We start from the raw sequence: 17,580 nt of genomic DNA, 5'->3' as shown, positions 1-17,580 counted from the left end.
TGGTATGCAAGGCACCAGAGAATGACTTTCTCCTTCAGCTACTTTCTCCCTGGGCTAGCAGGGCTGAAAAGTTAGCAGATGCGGGGGCAGGGAAGGATGGAGACCCTTATTAGTTGATTGTGGATTGACACTGATAGGCCTAAGGTCCCAGTGTGGAGGTCCTCAGGACTGTGTTTGAAGCCCTCTGGATTCCAGATGGGAGTGAACAATTAAGGCAGACAAAATAGAAAGCATAAATGTTGCTGTTACCCAAGTCGTAGAGGGGCCCCTCTTCCGATCTCACTCGGCTCCAGGAGCGAAGAGGATTCCTCCAGCAGGTCTGGATCCGCCATCTGCTGATGATGCAATTCAGCCTGAATTCACAAATCAATTAATATCTAATGAAACTAGTTAGTGGCATGCAGGGAAGAGGAACCAGGAGACAGTTTCCGGGGGTGGGTGGGGAGGACACACAAAAACATCCCCAAAGGATACCCCCCCCCCCAAAAAAAAAAAAAAAAAAAAAAAGAATGATGAAGTAACAGAGACCAAGGGTCACACAAGGGAGGAGAAAAACAAGAGGTAAGCAGAATGGCTCAGCAAAGTTTCTAGACAAAAGCGTCTGGAGATTGCAAAAGAAAAACAAGATGCTTGTGGGATATATAATTCTGCAGATGGGTGGAAGTTAGATTTTACCCAAAGTTATGTTCCCAAAGAATGTTCTTAACTTTTTGAAGATGGCATAGAGCAGGGAATCGGCAACCTTTGGCACGTGGCCCGTCAGGGAAATCCGCTGGCAGGTCAGGATGGTTTGTTTACCTGCAGCGTCTGCAGGTTTGGCAGATCACAGCTCCCACTGGCTGCGGTTCGCTGTTCCAGGCTAATGGGGGCTGCAGGAAGCGGCGTGGGCCGAAGGATGTGCTGGACGCCGCTTCCCGCAGCCCCCATTGGCCTGGAACAGCGAACCACAGCCAGAGGGAGCTGTGATCGGCCAAACCCGCAGACGCTGCAGGTAAACAAACCTTCCCGGCCTGCCAGCAGATTTCCCTGACGGGCCACGTGCCAAAGGTTGCCGATCCCTGCTGCAGAGTGACCCAACATGCTTCCATCACTACTTTCTGAACTTAGGGGAAATGGATGAAGAGTGGTACAGATAAATATTCATTTATGTACCACATGACTGCTGCGTTTCTGTGCATTTTCTATATATTTACCAGTGGCCACAGGTGTTGCAAACATAGGTTGCCTTTTTAAGTGGCACAGCAGTCAGGATTCTTTCACTCTCAAATTCAGTCCACTCGAGCCAGGTTCATAAGAATGCTACCCAGGCAAGATTTCTGTAGTAGGTGCAGCTGACTAAAACATAAGGAAAGTTTGCACTTCTGTTGCACCCAAGAACTGGACGCTTTACAGATCTTTACACCTCACAATATCCCACTGAGGAACACAGATAGTGTCATTTCATTCTAAAGTTGGGTGACCTTAGCCTAGTCCCTTCACCTCTCAATGCTAAGTTCATACATTAAGTCAGTGGCAAAGCCAGTAATAAAACCGGAGAGTCCTGGCTGCTAGATGTCCTGTCTATCCAGGACTCGGACTTTCCCTCCATGAATGCACAATGTCTATGACCTGAAGAATGCATTTTTGAGAGTGAAGATACTCAGCACCTAGATAAATACCTATATGGCAGTGATGTACATAGACCTAATACCACCAACTATGCCAGTCCCACCAATTCAAAACAAGCACATGACTTGACTTGCTGGGGTCATCATGGAAAAGGCCACCCAAATACAGGAGAACCTGCTTCAACACAGGAAAAAGAAACTCATTGACCGCACACCCTGAGTTGTCACCTACCATTCCACAATGGAACCCATGCGATGTATCATCAAACAACTACAACCCACACCTGAAGGGGGCCACATTTGAAAATAATTCTTTCCCAAACTCCTCCTTCTGGCCTTTGAATAACCCCTCAACTTCACCATGCTCATCGTCAGAAGACAGCTCCCCAGAAACCAAGACATACCAACTCAAAGTGGCACCAGACACTATCAGAGTAACAGATACAAAACCTGCAGACGGATCCCCACTGCTACAATGATCAATACCACCCCCCCCCCAAAACACACCTTTCAGGATTCATGGGTCCTAGACATGCCTGCCACCACATGCAGTGTATCTCATCAAGTGCCCCAACGACAACAACTATGTGGGTGAAACCAGACAATCGCTATGCTCTCAAATTAACTCCCACAGAACAATGATCGAAGACAACACCACCATATCAGTGGTGGGTGAACACTCTTCACAAAGCGATCACTCCATATCTGATCTTTCAGTACTTTTCCTCAAGGGAAACCTGCACAATACCTTCCAAAGGTAAGCCTGGGAACCCAAATTCATAAGTCTGCTAGACACCAAAAACCCAGGGACTTAACAGGGACAATAGTTCTATGGCTCATTACAACAATCTGTAAATACACCACACTTCCTACTGCCCTTAATGGCCCACTTCAAACCCTTTATGCATAACAACCTACCGCCCAACTGTCCGCTTCATTTCAAGTGACCACCTCCAACATTCTTTACCCCTTCTGCTTGTCCCATCTTGTATTTAGCTCAGTCACTCTGCTTCCTTCCCAAGACCTAAAGTGCTCTGAGTAGCTTGAAAACCTGTACCTTGCAGCACCACAAGTTGGTCCAGTACAAGATATATTATTACCTCACCTACCTTCTCTCTCATATTAAAATGGAAAACTGTAAATTACTTTCTATTTATTGTGACTAATTTACAGGCTGAAATTCCTGGGAACATAACTTGTAAATATTAGTGATTCAAATTCGGAAGGATGTTAATACCACATCCTCTCACAGAGCATTAACACAATGCATCACTGGGAACTCTGTCCCAAAATTTCCACCCCTGCAGTTTATAAAATGAAATGGAGAAACTAAGGAACTCCTCTGTGCCCAAAAGGATCAAATGCTACCCTGAGATGTGCACGGGCTTTCTCACTGATTTCAGTGGGTGCTCCTTGCACAGATATGAAGGCAGAATTTGGCCCTAAAGATGTAAATTGTGTGTACACTACAGCCTTGTAGAAATGTTATGCAAGTTTACCAGTGAAGGCACAAAATCCACATGCCCATATATTCTCATAATGAAAAACCCCAGAAAGATATTTTACTTGCCAATCAAAAAAGGCCACTTGTTCTGGGAAAGAATTTTGCCTGGCTGATGTACCACACACAGGATACAGCTCAACTGCCCGCTCATGAATACTTAGCTACAGTTTACAAACAGTAAAAATAAATAACAAAATTAAGGTAACCATTAGTGTACTTCTGAAGAGTGATAAAGAAATGTTTTCCCTTATAAGCCAATCCATTCCACCATTTTAGGCATTTAATCCAAATAAAAGTAAACTGCATGGAAACCTTAATGTTTCATAGAGGAAAATAACTAAAATAGTCAAGGGCCCCAAACCAACACACCCCCCCCCCAAACTGAATGACTTTAAATTACTTTTTAAAATTAAAATGGCAGAATTCCTAGATCTAACAAAATTATGGAAAATAAGATCAATTCTACCAAAGGGGCTTGTATTGCATTTGTTGTAAGACAATATTTACTGTTGCTAGATTTTTGTAAGGTGCGTGTTAGCCTAGATGAGGCATGCCTCATTTTTGCCAACACAATTTATATTTCAGAGTATTTGTCAAGGCAGAAAGATAGTTTCTTGCTTAAACACATCTGTGGAAACAGCTCTATTAGCTAGGGTAGTTGAGGATGCAACCCCATGCTTTGGTGTCCCTGAGCCTCTGACTGCCAGAAGCTGGGACACAATGACGGGGATGGATCACTTGATAATTGCCCTGTTCTGTTAATCTTGGTAACAAATCCATCTTCTGGCAGGGTCGGTTATTACAACAAATGTTACTATGAAATGTAACTGTAGCAGGACTATTCAGACTCCTGGGAGTTTGTTGGGGAAGGTGAGAGCTGTTCAGACACAATGTAGGAAGACGGAGGACTGGCCATCCCATAAGGTCTCTTCGGATCATAATTTTCACCAGCTTGCAATGGAGTATCACAGAGCATCAGAACTGCAAAGGAGGATTTTATCTTATTCTGCATAACAAACACCCAAGCCTATACCCTCCTATGTATACAACTCTAGACATAATGGGAATGACACAAAAGAATCATTTAAAGCAATTTTGGAGCATCAGTCACACAGATTAGGAGTCCCTTAATTTCAAGGCCCGAAATTAGAGATTTAGCCATCTTCCTTCCCTTGATTAGTGAGAAAACCAAATCTTGAATGAGAAACAGCAAGAAACAAGAAGTTCTGCTATGCAAATGCTCTCCACAGGTGTAAGTAGCACATACAATTCAAGCCCCTTCACCTTCATTTTCACAAGAAATGAAAGGGATTCAATTCACCATCTAATTTATTAATCCAGAGCCCAGAGGGGGATGATAGATGCAACACAAACTAAAGAAAGCAGATTGTGAGAGGAGTTAGAGGAAAGGGAGACAGGGGACTGCATGCCATTAACCATTACTTTTCCAGTCTTCTTTACGCGCTCATATTCTAGGATGCTTATGGTAAAAGATTCAGAGAAATCTCTCCAGCTCATACTGCTCTTCATAAGCAAAGACAAGAAGACTGAGAAAAGGATCATCATTATCGACAATATATATATACATATATGTGTGTGTGCATGTTATGTAATGGACAAGAAATGGCTACATTGGAGACGTGTCATTTCGTTCTTTTATGACTAATATTCTATTCATTCTCCCTCTCCCACTGTACCTTCTAGAAAAACAGTTAAGATTGAGTAGAAAGTCATTTCAATTGAGCCATTTCTTGTGTAACTAATTACCATGAATAACTGAGAATACACAGACTTTTAGTTACAGATGAAAAATGTCTTCAAGTGTTGAAGGCACTGTGCAAAGATGGTATTTTCAGTGAAGAAATAAAACAGTGATTAGTGATAATAGCTGGACTGCACAATCTTAAGAGTCTCAAGAAGTCTTCCCAGAGGCAGATATCAACCACTGGACCTAGTCAATGTGCACGTGGCGTCAAGTTACGTACACTGAAAATGGAAGTAGTTAGCTCTCAGTGTAACACGTTCAGTGGAAGGTTACTCCGTGAGTATTTATCCTGAGACCGTATTACAAATCTCAACGGGTTACTGCTTTGCTATAATCTATATGCTGCTGTGTAACATCTGCTACTCCAATTGATAGGAGGGATAAATATTGATATTAATCTTGCCTGGTTGAGAATGTGAGCCTCATGGGAACACTTGTTACAAATGCCTTTAAAATGGGCAGAATGACCCACAGTTTTTGTTTCAACATTACATGGATTTTGATCAGATTAAATTGAAATATGTTAATACCATACCTGAAGAAAAGCATTAGCTAGGTGTTATTTACTATATACTTTGTAAGTGTAAGTACCCTGAAAAGAGGTGCATTAGTAATGATTTTATACAACACTAATTGCACTTGCTCTGTTTTTTCCTATGTTCAATTAGAACAGGCAGGAAATAACCCTTGTTACTTACTGCAGTCAAGCAGTAGATCATCAGGTTGTCGCTGTTTGTCCAAACAGACTCACCTAATGGAATCAGCAACTTGCAAACTGACATTCAACACCTGAAGAGGAGATAATCATACAGTACCCAGCCCGTTGGCTGATCACAGCCAGTAGCACCCACGTTATCAGCAGGGCACAAAGCTCTTCAGCACTCCATAGCCAACTCTGGGCTGGCATAGAATGCAACACATCCTATGCAAAATATTTCCCTCCCAGTCTAAGAAGGTACATGGCCAGTTTCCTCTCCTGAGAGAGAAAGATTGTAAGGTGCTTCTATATATTTTAATACAACTGAAAGGCATTTTGTAAAGATCACCTGGGCTCTTTATCTGCAAGTCTCAGTTCTGCTTTGCTGCTGAACCCTAGGTGACAGCAGGGCAGCATTTCATTGTTCTGAAGAAAACACTTGCAGTGCTACTGTCAAGCACTGGTCAAAATGAACACTAACCAAAAAGCCCAACTGTTCGGTATCTAAATGGTAGTTCTGCTCCTGAACTTGCCAGTGAGCATTTCAGAGCTTGATCAAAAACTCACTAAATCTGACAGGAGTCTTGCTATTAACAGCAAAGGATTTTGGATCAGGCCTACAGAATCCAAGTTTTATATTCATCCCTCATAACAGAGGATTTCTGGGGTTTACTTACATACTTGCACCAAGCAGAAAAATGCATATTGGAGGGGGAAACAGCCTTAGTCTCGCAGTGATGCTGTCATCTATTGACCTGCTTAGGTTTTTCAGAAGCCAGGAAATAATGATTTATTCAGCACTTGTCTCCACACAATTAATTCTATGTTTTTACTGGGAACACGCACAGTAAATATAAATAATCAGAAAATGTAAAACCATGATTGGCTGTGTGCGCATTGCATGAAAAAACAGAAAATGATTTGAGAAAGTTTCTTAAACCAAAAAAAAGTATAGAAACGAGTCATCTAAAATAGCAAATGAAAGACAACACTCTTGAGAATAAAAATGGCAATTTGTGACAATAAACCACCAGCTGATTCAGTGCTAAACCCCCCTGATAGTCTGACCTCATCAAAAAACTGCTGAGTTTTGCGCAGTATAAATTTTAATTCTGTCAGCTCTAGGAAGTTTCTCTTCAGAGCTTCCTGGTTTGTGTTGATCTCTTTAAGCTCATTTTCAATTTTCTCAAAGTTTGCCTGGGAAAGAAAAGAAGAGGAAAAAAATGTAAAGTGAACCTAAAAATAAATGCAATTTAGTTCTAATTAATCACACAGTTCAAAGTGTGCTGTGCAAGATCTTTTCCTAACGGCATTCAGGTTACCCATAATTACTAGATGCTGCCTGCATCCTGTTTTCTTCACAATGCATCTTAAAACATTAGCATCAGATTATTATAATGCTACTCTACATAAAGATTAATAATTAGAGTTGTACCAGTTTACATGAACTCTAAATTTGGTCCTTCGTTTTTAAAAATAAGTATTCATTTGCATCTTATACATACATACACTGAAGTTACAGCAAACTATGCACAATGTTTATGGGTTGGATCCTCAGCTGGTGTAAATCAGTGCAGCTACACTGAAGACAATAGAGCTTTGTTCATTAAACCAGCTGGGGATCTGACCCTGTATATTCTTACTACTAAATTCCAAAGAACTCAATTATTGAGACTAATTAGCACAACTTCGGCTAGCTAGACTCAGATACTAGTTCAGCCTTAATGAAACACTATTACCTCTAAATCGATCATGTCTCGTGGGAAAGGCACCTCTGGGTTCTCACCCGTGTCCAGGATTGGGATGTTCGCTTTTTTAATCTCCTTCTCAACAAACCCTAAAGATAGAAAATGTTTCACGGGTAAGAATCACTATGAGAAACAAAAGCAAGAAACTGCAGCATCAGTCTCTCTGCACCTTCACATTTCCCATCACCTCACCTGACCGGCAGCTGCGTATCCCGCCCCCACAACCATCCATCCTATCTGTAGCAGAACTCCACCAGAATACAGCTCATGTGGCTGCTTTAAAAGATCCACAAGTTCTCTTCTCCACATGAAACAAATCTTTCCAAAAGTAGCCTAGCCTACTGGGAAACGAATGTTACCTTACCACTAACACAACACTTAGCTATGACACATTATTTCAAAAGTTTAGGCTGCTTTCTTCCCTTAAAGCTAGTATAGAATTAGAGGCATGCATCAAAGTAAAGCAAGGACATACTGAGTTTCCGGTCCATCTCCTCACATCTCCTGACTTCGTTAACAAATTTACGCTGGAACACATTCACATCAGGGTTCAACTGCAAACAGAAACACACATTTCCTTAGGAACGTTTAAATGTGAAGGATCATGATTACTAATTTATCAGGGTTGTGTGTGGGTTTTTTGGTGAGTGGTTTGTTTTTAAAGAATGATGCAAGGAAAGTGTATAGCAGATATGATTGCTGTGCAGCATGACCCTCCTTACGGATAAGTAACAACTAGCTGGAATATATGTGCTTGTGGCACAAGTGGGCACTGAGATAGCAAAGATTAATTATGACCCTTGACCATATAAACAGCAGCCAGGATCTTAATGATCTGATGCATTTTACTGACACTGGAAAGCAGCCACTTACATCACGAAACTGAACCTTCCCAAGCTCTCCTAACTCGCTGACACAACAGTATGCAGCTTCCGACTGGAGGAAAAGCTGAGCCAGGGTCATCTCCTCACTTCGGAAAAGCTCCCCCATGATGAAAGGCAAGTGTCGGTCAAACCAGGAGTGGAATTTTAACCCTAAAATAAAAAGGTTGTAGGCCTGAGAATGTACAGCAGAGTCTGAATCCCACATTCTCCCCTGTACAGGCACATTTGTGAAAGGACAATTTGTCTCCGATAGTCAGAGGAGAAAAAGTATAAAACACAGTCCCATGGAATAACCCTACACGCTGCATGCAAATATTGTGACTTAAAAATAATACAAGAGGAAGTGATGATCCTTTCATAAGATGTCTGAGAGGTCAAGTAGTTCTTCGGCACCTTCTGAAGAAAGACTATTTCATAACTTTCGAAGGAAACACCTTGGTGAATCACGACAGATCTTACTCATTGACCCCGTGGTACCAGGGAGGGGAACCCTGCCACATCACATGGTCTGCAAAGCACCATGGAGAGTTAACCCACTACAGACAATTCTTTCTTCTTCAGCAACCTAAGAACTCTGCTCTTCCAGGGCTGTCTCTTTCTGCTCTAAGCCTTGTACTTCGAGTGATGCTCTCAGAGGCAAACCAACTCACGTGGTAGCTAAAGGCCGCCTACTGAAATGTCATCGTGGAAGCAGTTGACTCTCAGCTGACGGCATCCCTGAATTGGCAGGGAAGAGCTCCCCCATGAAGAGAAGAGCATTGCCATCATACAACACTAGTGCAGTTCAGAAAATGCACCACACTGCATATTGCGCTATGGTGCATCCCTGTTGGGGCAGAGAACACATTCTTTTGCTCTTCTCTTCATTCAGCTGCTATATTTTATATTTCCACCCTGCCCCACCTTAAAACTACAGCCCATTTGGAGGGCTGTCAAATTATCATCACAAGCTTCACTCAACACAGGTTTTAAAACACAAGAAATACCACACAAGAGAAGCTGGCACCATCAGTGGTCCTGAATTTTTATTAGCTCAAACTAACTGAGCCTATGAGACCAGAATCAAAACGAATGACACTTTAGTTCAGTTCTGGCCACACTGGTTTCTGACTTCGCATTGCTGACTGGAATTTAGCTGCTGGTACGACACATTCTGGCTGGGTGGCCACAGGTGTTGTTTTAATTATTGTATCTATGCCCAGATGCCGTGTGAACATGCGCATGCAGTTAAAAATCCATCCACACACGCACTGTATTTCCATTTTGAAATCTACCGAACAATGAGCCTTGAAACCGACTGGATGGCTTGTTTGCTTCTGGGTTTATTCAAAATACACGGTTTTTAAGTGGAAAAATATCCCTTCTCACACGCTTAGGCAAACCAGGATGATAAAATATGCACTCAGAGCGAAGTGAAGCGAAAACCCGACACAGCAGCACGGTGCGACCGCCAGGCTGAAGCCCCCACGGTTCGGCACGAACGCCGCCGGCTGGGGAGGCTATTCCCGTCGGGGGTGCCCGGCACACCCTGGCGCACCCAAGAGGGAGCCTGGCGAGGCGCAGGCGGAACCAGCGGCGCCGGGCAGGCGGCCGATGCCCAGCCCGGGCACCGAGCGCGCAGCACCCTGGGGTGCAGGGGCGGGCCCGACAGGGACGCAGGGGCTCAGAGGAGACCAGGCCAAGGGGACAGCGACAGGCACAGGGCAATTAGCAGACCCCCCCCGCCGCCCCCAGCAGGGCACACGGGAAATGAAGGGGGGGGGCAGCCTGAGGGCTGAGCTCCACCACAACCCCCCCCCCCAACTGGGGGCTCCCCGTGGCCTCTCCTCGAAGGCACCCCGCCCCCCAAGCGCCCTGCAGAGCGGGACGCCAGCCACCCCCACCCCCGGCTCAGCCACCAGGGGGCGCCCCCGCCTGCCCCCCCTTACCTGCAGCCCACCCCGGCCCCTGCAGCGGCCGCCGCAGCCTTACCTGCGCCGCCCCGGCCCCCCTGACGTCACCGCGCACGCGAACGTCCTCCCCCCCCGCCGCAGCGCCGGATCACGCGAGGGCGTCTCCTAGCGACGGCCCGGCGGCCATCTTGTTCCCCTTTGGCCGGTTGGGCCCCTCCGCCCGGAAGTGCCCGGAACGGGGGGAGGGGCCGTGGCTGCCGGGGGGGGGGAGGGGCAGAGGGCCAGCGTCGCCCGGCGCCATGGCCCCAACACCTGACGTCACAGCATGAGCCGATGACATCACGGCACAACCGGCTGATGTCGCCATGGAGCGCAGTGGTGTTTTGATGCACTAGGATGACGTCATGACAGAGCAGGTCGTGCCCTTCCGTGGGTTGGACTCAACTATTGCAGGGGGAGCCCTGTCCCCTCCCCCAGTGCGACACCGCGGCAGGGCCGGGCGTGAGCGCCTCACCGCCTCGCACCAATCTAGCGCCACCTCGCACCAACGTGTGACATCGCGCCAACCTAGCGCCACGTCGCACCAACCTAGCACCAACCTAGCGCCACCTCGCACCAGCCTAGCGCCACCTCGCACCAACGTGCGACATCGCGCCAACCTAGCGCCACGTCGCACCAACCTAGCACCAACCTAGCGCCACCTCGCACCAACCTAGCGCCACCTCGCACCAACGTGCGACATCGCGCCAACCTAGCGCCACGTCGCACCAACCTAGCACCACCTCGCACCAACGTGTGACATCGCGCCAACCTAGCGCCACGTCGCACCAACCTAGCACCAACCTAGCGCCACCTCGCACCAACCTAGCGCCACCTCGCACCAATGTGCGACATCGCGCCAACCTAGCGCCACGTCGCACCAACCTAGCGCCACCTCGCACCAACCTAGCACCACCTCGCACCAATGTGCGACATCGCGCCAACCTAGCGCCACGTCGCGCCAACCTAGCGCCACGTCGCACCAACCTAGCACCAACCTAGCGCCACCTCGCGCCAACCTAGCGCCACCTCGCACCAATGTGTGACATCGCGCCAACCTAGCGCCACGTCACGCCAACCTAGCGCCACCTCGCGCCACCTCGCGCCAACCTAGCGCCACCTCGCACCAACGTGCGACATCGCGCCAACCTAGCGCCACCTCGCACCAACCTAGCACCAACCTAGCGCCACCTCGCGCCAACCTAGCGCCACCTCGCACCAACCCAGCACCAACCTAGCGCCACCTCACGCCAACCTAGCGCCACCTCGCACCAACCTAGCACCAACCTAGCGCCACCTCGCGCCAACCTAGCGCCACCTCGCACCAACGTGTGACATCGCGCCAACCTAGCGCCACCTCGCACCAACCTAGCACTACGTCGCACCAACCTAGCACCACCTTGCACCAATGTGCGACATCACGCCAACCTAGCACCAGCTCGCACCAACCTAGCACCAGCTCGCACCAACCTAGCACCACCTTGCACTAACGTGTGACATCACACCAACCTAGCACCATGTCGCACCAACCTAGCACCACGTCGCACCAACGTGCGATGTCGCACCAACCTAGCGCCACCTCGCACCAACCTAGCACCACGTTGCACCAACCTAGCACCATGTCACACCAACGTGCAACATCATGCCAACCTAGCACCACATCGCACGAACCTAGCACCACGTCGCACCAACCTAGTACCACCTCGCACCAACACAGCACCATGTCGCACCAACGTGCAATGTCACGCCAACCTAGCACCACCTCGCACCAACCTAGCGCCACCTCGCACCAACCTAACACCACATTGCACCAACCTAGCACCATGTCGCACCAACGTGCAACGTCACACCAACCTAGCGCCACCTCGCACCAACCTAGCGCCACCTCGCACCAACATACGATGTCACGCCAACCTAGCACCACGTTGCCCCGTGATAGGATTTTACACCAAAATATTATGACGTTGCATCACGATAGGATGTCACACCAACATATCATGTTACAGCAATATATCACCACATCACACCACAATACATCACGCCAACATATCACGTTGCACCAACATATTACCACATCGCAACAACATATCTTCACAGCACCACTGCATCATGCCAAAAGCTAGCGTGTTAAGTTAGAAATGTCATAGTACTTTTATGTTTTGTCATGGTGTCATCACGTTGGATCAGAACTCCAGTGTGTTGTTTGAAAAGTTCATGAGGAGCAGTACTCTGCAGTTCTGCACAGATATGGCACCAAATGTACATAGCGGAGAAGGAGACCGCCAGCTGGAAGAGGCATGTGTTAATGGTCAAGCAATGCTTGGCTGGCGGGACTGGCTTATGGCTAGGCTGCAGTGGAGTCTTGCACAGGTCCTGTATGGTAACATAGCTGGACCTACCCCTGCCACGTGGTCTCTCCTCCTTCTCTTCTTACACCTCCTCCTCACTGTTCATGGCAGGATTCTCTGTCTCGGGCTCATCGGAGGCATCCACAGTGGTCGGCGGGTTACTGGTGGGGGTCTCTGCCAAGTATGGCATGCAATTTGCTGGAAACGTGGCAGGTCTGTGGCTCAGCACCAGACCGACTGCTGCCCTTCCTGGCCTTGTGGTATGCCCACCACAGCTCCTTCGCTTTCATGCAGCACTGCCGTGGATCCTTGTCATACCCCTTTGCCTGCATCCCCGGGCAAGCTTTTTGGAGATGTCCACTTTTCTACAACTGGTCCATAGCTGTGCCAGCACAGCTTCTTCTCTCCCACAGGCCCCGGAGATCTAACGCCTCCTGTCCACTCCAGACAGGAGCGTGGTTAGTGCGTGGGATTGGCGTCGTCGCTAGGACAGTTGCACACAACAAGGGAGAGCTGCCAGGTGTACTCACCAAGGTGGGCAACCAGGAAAAGGCATTTCAAACATACACAGGGGTTTTAAAACGGGGGGGCGGGGGGGCGGGGGGGCTTCTGAGCTGCAGGTGGCCGAGCCTGCAGACGGTCGATGTAAACAAACTGTCTCGCGGCCCGCCAGCGGATTGCCATGATGGGCCACAGGTTGCCCACCACTGCCGTAGTCCCTTTGACTGACGCAAGAATAAAACCCAGTACAGCAACTTCATACCCTCTAGGTTTGCTTCTCTTCTCACGCACAGTGATATCAAACAGGTGTCATTCTGCTCCAGTCAATGAAGCCGCACTGGTGACAGTGAGAGGACAATCAGGCTTGTTGCTTTGAATCCAAGCGATAAAGAGAGTGTGTTTCAGTGGAGACGCAATTCCACCCCGCAACAGCCAGATTAATCTCCACACAGAGATTTGCATAATGTGGAAATCTGACATACAAGAAACCTCCCTCCAAGTAAGAGTTTATAATTTCCTCTGCTATTAGATTGTTAAATGGAAACATGATTTCCTAGGAAGGAAGCCAAGCCCCACAGATGAAATGAACTTAGTTAAAATACACTTAACTGCTAAGTACATATTCTGCTTATTGACAGTCTTTTGGTAAACATTGGCTCTTTATTCCAGTTTAAAAGTTTAAGTTTAAAGAGGGGCTTTTGCACTATGGAAAATTGGAAAATATGTCAGATCTAATCATGGAACTGTTAACTCTTTACCTGCTTTTGTTCATTCCTTGTCATTTATGCTAATTGCCATAGAAAGTAATTGATTCCAGTGGTGCACACTTCATCCTGAAAGGTTTCAGAGTAACAGCCGTGTTAGTCTGTATTCGCAAAAAGAAAAGGAGGACTTGTGGCACCTTAGAGACTAACCAATTTATCTGAGCATAAGCTTTCGTGAGCTACAGCATCCGATGAAGTGAGCTGTAGCTCACGAAAGCTTATGCTCAAATAAATGTGTTAGTCTCTAAGGTGCCACAAGTACTGCTTTTCTTTTTACTTCATCCTGAAGCAATTCACAAAATATGCACAGCACTACTTATATGCAGCCACTCTGGGGAGGAAAGCACGAGTTGCCACACTCTGCAACAGTAGGGGTAGAATGGAGTATAGGCAGCTGTGGGGAAGTCAAACATTACTGGAGGCCGGAAAGAGGTGGAACTCAATAGACATTGTGGAGGGATATATCATCTCCTCGAAGCTGCTTTCCTGACCCCCGGAAGATATACTGGAGCAAACTCCAGCTTCTCTAGTTAGAGTTCAGTGCCCAGATACCAGATCAGTCCTTCCCTGTTATCCTGTGCTTGTAGCTGACTCTGTATGAAGGGGAGCCTTGGGTATATTGTAGCCCCTTGGTTTGCCTCAGGTTGCACCCTGTACGGTGCAGCGTCTCCACTTCTAATTTTTTAGCAATACCTCTCTTTGAAATCGCCTGACAGGGTTGTGCACAGCAAAGTGGAACTGTACATCTCCCCAGGCAGCCTGTCAAGGTGCCGAGCTCTGTGTCGGGGAGACAAATTATACTCTTATTAATTATTATTTAAATGAATGGTAGTGCCTAGGAGCCCTAGGCATGGCCCGGGACCCCAGCGTACTAAGAGTTGCACAAACAGAACAAAAAGCTGATTCCTGCCCCAAAGAGCTGCCGATCTACGTGTGAAACAAGAGACAACAAATGGCTGCACAAGGAAACAATGAGATAATATTGGTCAGCATGATAGGCTGTGGTCTCAGCCCACCGGCAACCTAACCTAATAAATACAGCACATGATGAGACTGGGGGCTTCGTTTGATAGAAAAGGCAGAAGCATTACAATGGCAAGACTCTAGTTTTCATTTTTATTGAGGTATCTGACATAATCCCTCCAATTGCCCTGGGAAGATGGAGAGAGCTGGGAGAATTGAATACTATAATGGACCAATTTGCTATTGAAATGCACCACGCTGATGGCAGCCCAGGAGACAGGACTGCATGTTTCCATGCAACAGAGACATGAGCAGCTGCAGAAGTCTGTGTCCCTTCCACCCCCAGTTACTGCCTGCCAATTTACCTCCCCACTTAATCCAGAGGCTCTCCTGGGGAGGAAAGGGTAATTTATTCTCCACTGTCCACTCAGTCCTTAGCCTCGTTACTTCAGCTACCAAAAAGAGGGGCAAATGTGCCAATTGCAATTGTTTTTTTTTGTGCGGCCACTTGTCTTGTACAAAGAAGACACCAATGCTATAAAATTAACAGGTGGGCTATAGAGAGAATCGGTCAAATCCAGTGAGAGGTGGAAACTTCAAAGAACAAATTACATTCAGGTCCAAAAGGGGAAGACTCAGGTTGCCACCTACAGGGCCATCCAGGTATGTTCCTCTGGGAGGAAGTGGGGGCTGTGTTCCAGACAGCCATTCATCACATTTCAGCTCATCAGGGTGTGACAGCTCCGTGCAGAGCGAGTTTAGAACAGCCCACTTAGCCTGTTGTAGAAAACAGGCAGACCAAAAATATAGACCTGTACCTTTATCTTCTTGAGAGCCTTCCACCCAGCTTTACAAGTTAAACCCGCCTTGAGTTCAAAATTGTTATTCCCTTATTACAGACAGGAAAACTGAGGCACAGAGAGGAGAAGTCACTTGGCCAAAGTCACGCCGTGAATTAATAGCAGAACTAGAGAGAGAACAAAGATCTGCTGACTTCCAGTGCTGTGTGTTCGCCACCACACTGAGCATCCTAGAGAGCAGCTCTGCTCTGAAATGGATCTCATGTGAATAACAGCTGCAGAGCCACAGTGTGTTGGGGCCGAAATTAATTGTGTGTGTCTGTGTGCGTGTGCATGGAGCACTGGCTCATCAGCTGCAAACACTGGAAATGGGGGGGGGTTAATCCTCAGGGGGGAAAAGCCAATTCTCTGAGAAACGCCAGTGTATAACAAATTACACTATTTTTAACCTGTGACATAAAAAGTGTGTTGTGGGCTTCAGATGGGGCACCCAAATCTAAATCAATACCCTGGTGTGGGTCCAGCACTGTTAACAAGCAAGTCTGTCACATGACTGGGAGCATGGGGGCAGGGAAGTGCTGACAGTTGCCGGAGATATCCTTGTGGATGGCGGGGTCCCCAGCTTGTACATGATGTAGCAGCCAAGACTGTCCTAAAGTGGGATCGAGACCAACTGCCTGGAACACTGTAAGGGGCCCGTCTTGCTTGCCAACCTGTGGCCAGATACAGGGCTGACCCCCAGCTGCAGGATCCCCTCTCCTGTGACGAGAGAAGCTGAGAGCGCGTCCCGATAGTCCAAGACCCTCGATGAGACTGCAGCTGTGACCCTCGAGGTCTGGCAGCAGCTCTTCCAGCTGAGCCTAAAACCAGCTCCTCCTGGCCAAGCACTCGGGTTGTTGCTGTTGGGGGTTGCTTCCCTTTGGCTGAGCCAGCAGGACCAATGGTGAGCTGGTCTCAGCTGGGAGTCATCCATGTACGTCTTAAGCCTTCCTCCTTCGCATCAGCCTCTTGGCCGGTAGCGGGCATGCTTCAACCCCTGTTCTCAAACATTCTACCCCAGCGATCTTGCAGATGATCCTATGGCCATAAACAAAAGCCAAGGCAATAAACAGGCCTGTGAACCGTTTTCGATTAATATTTAACTCGAAAGCTCCTCAGGACAGGGGCTGCTCCTCCTCTGTCTTCAGCCCAGCAATGAGCATGATACCTGCGTGATGTAATTCATCATTACCACTAATAATCAGCAGTGTGGAATGCACTATCTTCCCTTTCGGCAGTGCTTTCGGCACATGTACCCTGGCGTGTGCTGAGAGCCTGTGCTACGCTTAGAAAGCTAGTAACTCGAGCCCGTTGATGAATAGGGGCCTGCAGAGCTGAGCTGGGTGCTCTCCAGTGGGAGTGCCTGTCCATACATCTGCATGCTCTTGGGTTTAGATTTACTCCTTTTATTTAAATCTGCATACAGATACGAGCACAAACACAGAAGTAACATGTCAACACCAATCTCACATATGCACTTGCATGTGTGTCCCCCACATGTATGTAAATATACATAGACAGGTGTGTCCAATTCAGTCTCATGAATGATCCAAAGGGACATGCCACAGCTAGTCAATAGGGAGTATAAGCCTCTCTTTAAAATGTCGACAACCCGCCTGACACAGACCTGCAAAGCAATACTAACGGGAGGCAGAGGGGTTTGAATGTTCTAGCTGAGTTTCTGTGCTTCTACGTGCAGTTGTTTCAGCCGTCCTTTCATGTACACAGCTGTGCCCAGAAGGGGCTTGTTTCTGTCTAGCAGCTTCCCAGGCAGCTTCCAGCAGAGTTTTGTTTTTTCCTCTCGCCCAGATTCCTTGCAGTTTTGCACAGAATGCCTTTGAACGTATGGCACAGAAGAGGCTGTTGGGAGCTCTGGAGCTTCACATTCCTCCGTGAGCCGTGCCTGGGCTCGCATGCAAAAGCCATCGCCTCCCCTCCACTCCAACTATTTTAATCATTTCAAAAAGGGTGGGTCATCAGGCATTTGGCAGTGGCTCCTTTTATATAGCTAAGGTGGAGTCAGCCAATG

General features: G+C 47.5%; 1 protein-coding gene across 9 annotated transcripts in view; it reads right to left on the bottom strand.

Moving 5' to 3' along the window:
* Positions 1-17,580, bottom strand: part of ATP6V0A1 (ATPase H+ transporting V0 subunit a1) — a 67,410-nt gene that overhangs the window by 39,081 nt on the left and 10,749 nt on the right. For 2 of the 9 annotated variants that reach the window (XM_074940472.1, XM_074940470.1), the window contains exons 2-6: positions 8,195-8,355; positions 7,797-7,875; positions 7,313-7,410; positions 6,642-6,770; positions 250-353 (exon numbers count right to left, since the gene is read on the bottom strand). In XM_074940472.1, coding sequence (XP_074796573.1) covers positions 250-353; positions 6,642-6,770; positions 7,313-7,410; positions 7,797-7,875; positions 8,195-8,355 — 571 coding nt within the window. Of the gene's footprint in view, positions 1-249; positions 354-4,554; positions 5,167-5,574; positions 5,934-6,641; positions 6,771-7,312; positions 7,411-7,796; positions 7,876-8,194; positions 8,356-10,133; positions 10,293-17,580 lie in introns of those variants that run through there. The other 7 variants (XM_074940474.1, XM_074940475.1, XM_074940476.1 and 4 more) reach the window with 6 other exon arrangements.

The sequence above is a fragment of the Natator depressus genome, chromosome 27 (assembly GCF_965152275.1).
Source record: "Natator depressus isolate rNatDep1 chromosome 27, rNatDep2.hap1, whole genome shotgun sequence".
Taxonomy (NCBI): Eukaryota; Metazoa; Chordata; order Testudines; family Cheloniidae; genus Natator; species Natator depressus.
The sequence above is the reverse complement of the archived record's forward strand: the minus strand, read 5'-3'. Positions and strand labels throughout refer to the sequence as shown.